The sequence below is a fragment of the Protomyctophum bolini genome (genome assembly GCF_963924005.1).
Source record: "Protomyctophum bolini genome assembly, chromosome: 23".
NCBI lineage: Eukaryota > Metazoa > Chordata > Actinopteri > Myctophiformes > Myctophidae > Protomyctophum > Protomyctophum bolini.
Window position 1 is genome coordinate 25,323,970 of NC_137884.1, and position 7,500 is coordinate 25,331,469.

General features: G+C 53.3%; 1 protein-coding gene across 1 annotated transcript in view; it reads right to left on the reverse strand.

Moving 5' to 3' along the window:
- Positions 1 to 7,500, reverse strand: part of hsp90b1 (heat shock protein 90, beta (grp94), member 1) — a 17,402-nt gene that overhangs the window by 8,472 nt on the left and 1,430 nt on the right. Inside the window, exons 3-7 of the mRNA XM_080757635.1 lie at positions 6,377 to 6,518; positions 3,240 to 3,356; positions 1,001 to 1,332; positions 292 to 403; positions 32 to 163 (exon numbers count right to left, since the gene is read on the reverse strand). Coding sequence (XP_080613761.1) covers positions 32 to 163; positions 292 to 403; positions 1,001 to 1,332; positions 3,240 to 3,356; positions 6,377 to 6,518 — 835 coding nt within the window. The remainder of the gene's footprint in view (positions 1 to 31; positions 164 to 291; positions 404 to 1,000; positions 1,333 to 3,239; positions 3,357 to 6,376; positions 6,519 to 7,500) is intronic.

The window sequence follows — 7,500 nt, forward strand, 5'->3', positions numbered from 1 at the left end:
TAGATCAGTACAGTACAGTACAGTACAGTACCTTCTTGGTCTTGGGCTTGTCCTTGTCCTCCTCCTCTTCCTCCACCTCCGCATCGTCCTCAACGGCGTCTTCCTCTTTCTTCTCCGCCTCGGCGTCAGCGTCGTCCTCCAGAGGCTCCTCCACCGTCTCCGTCTGAGAGACGAGAACACAGAACGCATTAGAGAGACAGGAACACAGACCACATTTAACCAGGTTTCATTCTGACACTTCCAACTGTCATTTTGGACCAATGCGGTCCATTACTACTAAAGGCGTCTCACCTTGCTGCTCCACACGTAGATTGGGAAGTTGATGAACTGTGAGTACTTCCTGACCAGGTTCTTGATGGTCTCCAGCTCCAAGTAGTCCGACGCCTCCTCCTTCATGACCAGACTGGAGGGGGGGAGGGGAGGGGGAGGGGGGGGGGGGGGGTAGAAATACAGACTCATTAGACGTGATCAACCTGAGACAACTGGAGTGTTGACACAGAACTGAAATATACCAAGAAATTACTGAATTTTTTACACATTTTACAGGGTTTAAAACAGCAAAAATAGCTGCATCTACAAGCTTGCAACGTGATGGTGGTTCCCTGGCCCAGGGTGTTAGCATGTTAGCATGTTGTAGCTAAAGAAGCCCCCTAGACTCACGTGATGGTGGTCCCCCTGCCCCAGTGTGTTAGCATGTTGTAGCTAAAGAAGCCCCCTAGACTCACGTGATGTTGACTACCTGCCCCAGTGTGTTGTTAGCATGTTGTAGCTAAAGAAGCCCCCTAGACTCACGTGATGGTGGTCCCCCTGCCCCAGTGTGTTAGCATGTTGTAGCTAAAGAAGCCCCCTAGACTCACGAGATGGTGGTCCCCCTGCCCCAGTGTGTTAGCATGTTGTAGCTAAAGAAGCCCCCTAGACTCACGTGATGGTGGTCCCCCTGCCCCAGTGTGTTAGCATGTTAGCATGTTGTAGCTAAAGAAGCCCCCTAGCCTAGACTCACGTGATGGTGGTCCCCCTGCCCAGGGTGTCCCCGCGGGGGTCCTCGATGACGGAGAAGGCGTTGGAGTCCGACTCCCAGATGTGCTGCGTGCCGTTGTTGTGCTTGGTGGTCACGATGACCTTGTCGGCCACCAGGAAGGCCGAGTAGAAGCCCACGCCGAACTGACCAATGAGCTCCGAGGTGGAGTGGCCTTCGGTCTGCGAGTCGGTCAGCTTGCTCAGGAACTCGCTGGTGCCGGACTTGGCGATGGTGCCCAGGTTCTTGATCAGGTCGTCTTTGGTCATGCCGAGGCCCGTGTCCGTGATGTGCATCATGTTCCTCTCCTTGTCGGCCTGGGGGGGGAGAGAGGACAGGAGATCAGACGCTACGATGAAGCACATATCCCAAGATGCATCGCCTGCCCTCGGTATGGAGTCGAGCACACTATAGTGTCGAGTTCCATTGGCTAAAACGATTACACTAAATGTTTTTTTGTCTGGTTGTGCTCGGGGGGCTGACGACAGCCGATCTACAAGCTCACAACGACTAAAACTGCCATTACGACGACATCAAGGCCCGGGAAAAATACATTTTAGTTGACTAAGTCAACTGTAGATGTGGTTGAATAACAATCTTATGATATAGACTAAAATTAGACCAACACCAAAACATTTCAGAGGACTAAAATGTGACTAAAACGTAATGAAAATGTATTTCAGATTCCTTCATTAGCCATTGGCTAAACAAAGTCATCATCCTGTGTGCATTAAACTATTTTTTCACAAATTCCTGCAACAGACAAAAGACGACGCATTCTCCCTCACATTTAATTATTCTGATTTCCTGCTCTGTGCTATTGCTATAGTTTTATATTTTATTGTCTCTTTTCATTGCTTTATATTGCTATGCTCCGTTGTTTTTTTTTTACCCTGTTCAGCACTTTGGTCAGCCTTGGCTGTTGTAAATGTGCTATTCCAAATAAAGTTTGATTTGATGTGATAATATATAAAGTGCAATATAATATATAAAGTGCAGGGTTATAGTTCATAGTGCATTATTTTGCCGGTGTCAAAGTGCCGAAATTGTCAATAATATTTAGTCTTAGTTTTAGTCATCATAGCTTAGATTTCATTTAGTTTCGTCAGTGAAAAAAGGTAGTCGACGAACATTTCTCGTCTTAGTTGTAGTCGACGAAAACACTGGTTGTAGCCTTCAGCAGCCGTAAACCGTCAAAAGTCTATGACTGAAACTAAATCAAACTTTGCCGTCATAAACACTGGAGGACACCTTTTCCCCCCAATAAACCATAATAGGCAAAGAAATAAACGGCATTATCTTGACATACAAGCCGGTGACGTAAGCCGAGGCTGCACTGTATCTTCTATGCAAATACTGATGGAAATTTAGAGAAGCGAGCGTTGCCCAACCCCTCCCCCATGTCCAGTTTCACTCCTCGCTTCCTCGTCGACCGAACTCCCGAGGCCGCGGCAGCGTCGACGCACCTAAACGGAAGCTCACCATGCAGAGATCGTGTGATCTCAACCTCTTAACCCATTCTGACCGGGAACCCATTTTGGTGTTAGCACTATGTTATGCTTTAGCTATTGAAAAATAGCAGATCTACAAGCTCATAGCGCGCCACCGAGTGGCGCGCTACGAGCTTGTAGGTCTGCTATTTTTGAAAAATCGAAGAACGACTGACATTTTTTTAGAATCTGATCTCAGGTCAGAATGGGTTCATCAGACCAGTGTGTGTCCAGTGGAAACCTCGTATGAATCTGATCTTAGGTCAGAATGGGTTAAAGCAGCGACGGGCAACTTTGACCATGGTGAGGGCCATTATATTTCCACACTCACTGCAGAGGGCCACATAATCCACATTACTGTTGGGAGCAAAAAATAGCTGAACTACGCGTCACAGTCTGCAACGCGTTTTGAGCTTGTTGATCAGCTATTTTTTGCCATATTTGAATTGGAGTCTGTAAAAAAAGTAACGTTTTATTTAATTTCAAATGTGCATTTATTTATAGTCATGTCAAGTCTATGACCTAAATACAAATACAGACAATAACATTTTAACACCAGTCATGCATAGAATGAGGTCATTAAAAGCGGGTCATGTTTGCATGTTTGGACTTTGGAAATCAATAATAAATCAATATTTGGATATTAACCTGAGGGCCACGCTATAAGTGACGGTTGGGGGCCGCATGTGGCCCCCTGTATGTCCTAAAGGGAAGCTGGAGAGGACAGGACTCACCTTGATCTTGACCGTCAGCTCCTCGTTGCCGTTGAGAGCAGAGTCGTCGGTCAGGGACATCAGACGGACCTTGTCCAGAGCGTCGGAGGCGTTGGAGATCAGTTCTCTCAGGAAGATCTGTGAGGAGGAGGAGGAGGAGGAGGAGGAGGGGGAGGGGGAGGGGGAGGGTGAGGGGGAGGGTGAGGGGGAGGAGGGGGAGGGGGAGGTTGAGGGGGGTGAGGGGGAGGGGGAGGGGGAGGGTGAGGGGGAGGGTGAGGGGGAGGAGGGGGAGGAGGAGGAGGAGGAGGGTGAGGGGGAGGGTGAGGGGGAGGAGGAGGAGGAGGGGGAGGATGAGGTTGAGGGGGGTGAGGGGGAGGGGGAGGGTGAGGGGGAGGGTGAGGGGGAGGAGGGGGAGGAGGAGGTTGAGGGGGGTGAGGGGGAGGGTGAGGGGGAGGAGGGGGAGGAGGAGGAGGAGGAGGGTGAGGGGGAGGGGGAGGGGGAGGGTGAGGGGGAGGGTGAGGGGGAGGAGGAGGAGGAGGAGGAGGAGGAGGAGGAGGGGGAGGGGGAGGGGGAGGGTGAGGGGGAGGGTGAGGGGGAGGAGGGGGAGGGGGAGGTTGAGGGGGGTGAGGGGGAGGGGGAGGGGGAGGGTGAGGGGGAGGGTGAGGGGGAGGAGGGGGAGGAGGAGGAGGAGGAGGGTGAGGGGGAGGGTGAGGGGGAGGAGGAGGAGGAGGGGGAGGATGAGGTTGAGGGGGGTGAGGGGGAGGGGGAGGGTGAGGGGGAGGGTGAGGGGGAGGAGGGGGAGGAGGAGGTTGAGGGGGGTGAGGGGGAGGGTGAGGGGGAGGGTGAGGGGGAGGGTGAGGGGGAGGAGGGGGAGGAGGAGGAGGAGGAGGGTGAGGGTGAGGGTGAGGGTGAGGGTGAGGGTGAGGAGGGTGAGGAGGAGGAGGAGGAGGAGGAGGGGGAGGGGGGGGGGAGGGTGAGGGGGAGGGTGAGGGGGAGGAGGGGGAGGGGGAGGTTGAGGGGGTGAGGGGGAGGGGGAGGGGGAGGGTGAGGGGGAGGGTGAGGGGGAGGAGGGGGAGGAGGGGAGGAGGAGGAGGAGGAGGGTGAGGGGGAGGGGGAGGGGGAGGGTGAGGGGGAGGGTGAGGGGGAGGAGGAGGAGGAGGGGGAGGATGAGGTTGAGGGGGGTGAGGGGGAGGGTGAGGGGGAGGAGGGGGAGGAGGAGGTTGAGGGGGGTGAGGGGGAGGAGGGGGAGGAGGAGGAGGTGAGGGGGAGGGGGAGGGGGAGGGTGAGGGGGAGGGTGAGGGGGAGGAGGAGGAGGAGGGGGAGGATGAGGTTGAGGGGGTGAGGGGGAGGGGGAGGGGGAGGGTGAGGGGGAGGGTGAGGGGGAGGAGGGGGAGGAGGAGGAGGAGGAGGGTGAGGGGGAGGGGGAGGGGGAGGGTGAGGGGGAGGGTGAGGGGAGGAGGAGGAGGAGGGGGAGGATGAGGTTGAGGGGGGTGAGGGGGAGGGGGAGGGGGAGGGTGAGGGGGAGGGTGAGGGGGAGGAGGGGGAGGAGGAGGAGGAGGAGGGTGAGGGGGAGGGGGAGGGGGAGGGTGAGGGGGAGGGTGAGGGGGAGGAGGAGGAGGAGGGGGAGGATGAGGATGAACTGTTAAGCAATAATTACACAATGTTGTGCTTTGCTGCTTTGCTTTGCTGCTTTGCTGCTGGACAGTTCCGCACTCCGCAGGCAGAGCAGAAGTAATACTGAGATTATACAACAGTTACACTTTCGGTTTAAGACTATGAAATGGGACTGATTGATTGATTGATTTTTTTTATTTTAATTTTTTACTATTTTTGGGTTTTTTCTGCCTTTATTGGATAGTGTACAGTATGGTGACAGGAAGAGATGGGGGGGGGGGGGGGGGGGGGTTGACAACACACGACAAAAGGTCGCCAGGGATCAGGAATCGAACCCACGGCACGCCAAAGCTGGCTTAGCAGCTTAGGTGACCAGACCGCTACACTAGCCGCTCGGGCCGATTGAAAAGGTTTTTAACACGAATCTAAATGTACAGTTGTACACATGTGGTTGTTAAGTATAAAATGCTTATCGGTGTTGCGAGGGGAACCTGGGCCTAAATAAAAATTTGAGAACCCCTGATTTAGGTGGTTAGGATGCCTCTCGAGCGTCTCCCTAGGAGAGGTCCTTGAGGCAGGTCCCACTGGGAGGAGACCCCCAGGGCAGACCAAGGATCACGTCCCACTGGGAGGAGACCACCGGGGCAGACCAAGGATCACGTCCCACTGGGAGGAGACCACCGGGGCAGACCAAGGATCACGTCCCACTGGGAGGAGACCCCCGGGGGGCAGACCAAGGATCACGTCCCACTGGGAGGAGACCCCCGGGGGGCAGACCAAGGATCACGTCCCACTGGGAGGAGACCCCCGGGGGGCAGACCAAGGATCACGTCCCACTGGGAGGAGACCCCGGGGGCAGACCAAGGATCACGTCCCACTGGGAGGAGACCCCCGGGGGGCAGACCAAGGATCACGTCCCACTGGGAGGAGACCACCGGGGCAGACCAAGGATCACGTCCCACTGGGAGGAGACCCCCGGGGCAGACCAAGGATCACGTCCCACTGGGAGGAGACGCCCGGGGCAGACCAAGGATCACATCCCACTGGGAGGAGACCACCGGGGCAGACCAAGGATCACGTCCCACTGGGAGGAGACCCCCGGGGGGCAGACCAAGGATCACGTCCCACTGGGAGGAGACCCCGGGACAGACCAAGGATCACGTCCCACTGGGAGGAGACCCCCGGGGGGCAGACCAAGGATCACGTCCCACTGGGAGGAGACCCCCGGGGCAGACCAAGGATCACGTCCCACTGGGAGGACACCCTGGGGAGGAAGTCACTAATGTTGCTCTGGAGAGGGAAGTCTGGAGCACTCTGGTGGAGCCGTTGCCCCCACGACCTGACTACGGATAAGCGGTTGAAGATTGGTGGATGGATGATTTAGGTTGTTGGAAATCTTCCATTTTGCAAGTTGAAGCATTCAGGTTTTCTCTACCTCCATGTTCTTGTATAAGGACTTACTTCTATATAGAGTATAGAGTACTCTCCATATAAGGAGTCATCTCCATATAAGGAGTCATCTCCATATAAGGAGTCATTCCTACCTCTTTGTTCTTGTACAGCGAGTTGATGATCAGTTTCATCATCCTGTTGACCTCGGCCTGGAACACGTGTTTCTCCGACTTCTCTCTGATCTCCTTTATCTGCGCCGCGTTCAGTCCGTCTAGCTGAATGGCCTCCTCCTCCCTGGAGAATAAATATTAATAATAATTAACAATAATAATAATATCAGACCCGTGGAGCTGAATGGCCTCCTCCTCCCTGGAGAATAAATATTAATATTAATAATAATAATAACAACATCAGACCTGGATGGCCTCTTCCCTGGAGAGAATAAATAATTATTATTATAGCGCACCGAAGTCCTGACGTCACTCGCTCATCCCCTGGTTCTACCCCGGTTCACGGAATTCATTTCTCCAAGGAGAATAACATTTTTGAGTTTTTGAGAGACTTAACCCATTCTGACCGGGCACCCATTTTGGTGTTTAGCATCATGTTATGCTTTACCTATTGAAAAATAGCAGATCTACAAGCTCATATCGCGCCACCGAGTGGCGCGATACGAGCTTGTAGGTCTGCTATTTTTGAAAAATTCGAAGAACGACTGACATTTTTAGAATCTGATCTCAGGTCAGAATGGGTTCATCAGACCAGTGTGTGTCCAGTGGAAACCTCGTATGAATCTGATCTCAGGTCAGAATGGGTTAATGTCCTCAAATGGTCCGTGGCTCGAATGCTGAATAAATAATGGACCTTGATATGAAAAGGGTTGAAAACCACCGAGTGAATTCAGTCCAAGAAAGCCAAGCGCTCGGTCAACACGACTACTATAGTATTCTCAATCAGAGGTCACCTGTGGGCTTTACACAAGATCAGAGCAGAGATTAAGGGAGTTTTCTAAGGTTAGCTCAACCCATTTAGACCTGAGATCACATTCTAAAAAATGTCTTCTACATCCTGACAGTTTTCCGAAAAAAAGCTATGTTTCTATGTCAGTCGTTCTTTTCGATTTTTCAAAAATAGCAGACCTACAAGCTCTTAGCGCGCCACTCTGTGGCACGCTATGAGCTTGTAGATGTGCTATTTTTCAATGGTTAAAGCATTAGCATAATGCTAACACCAAAAGGGGTTCCCGTGCAAAACTGGGTTAAAACGGAGACTAAGG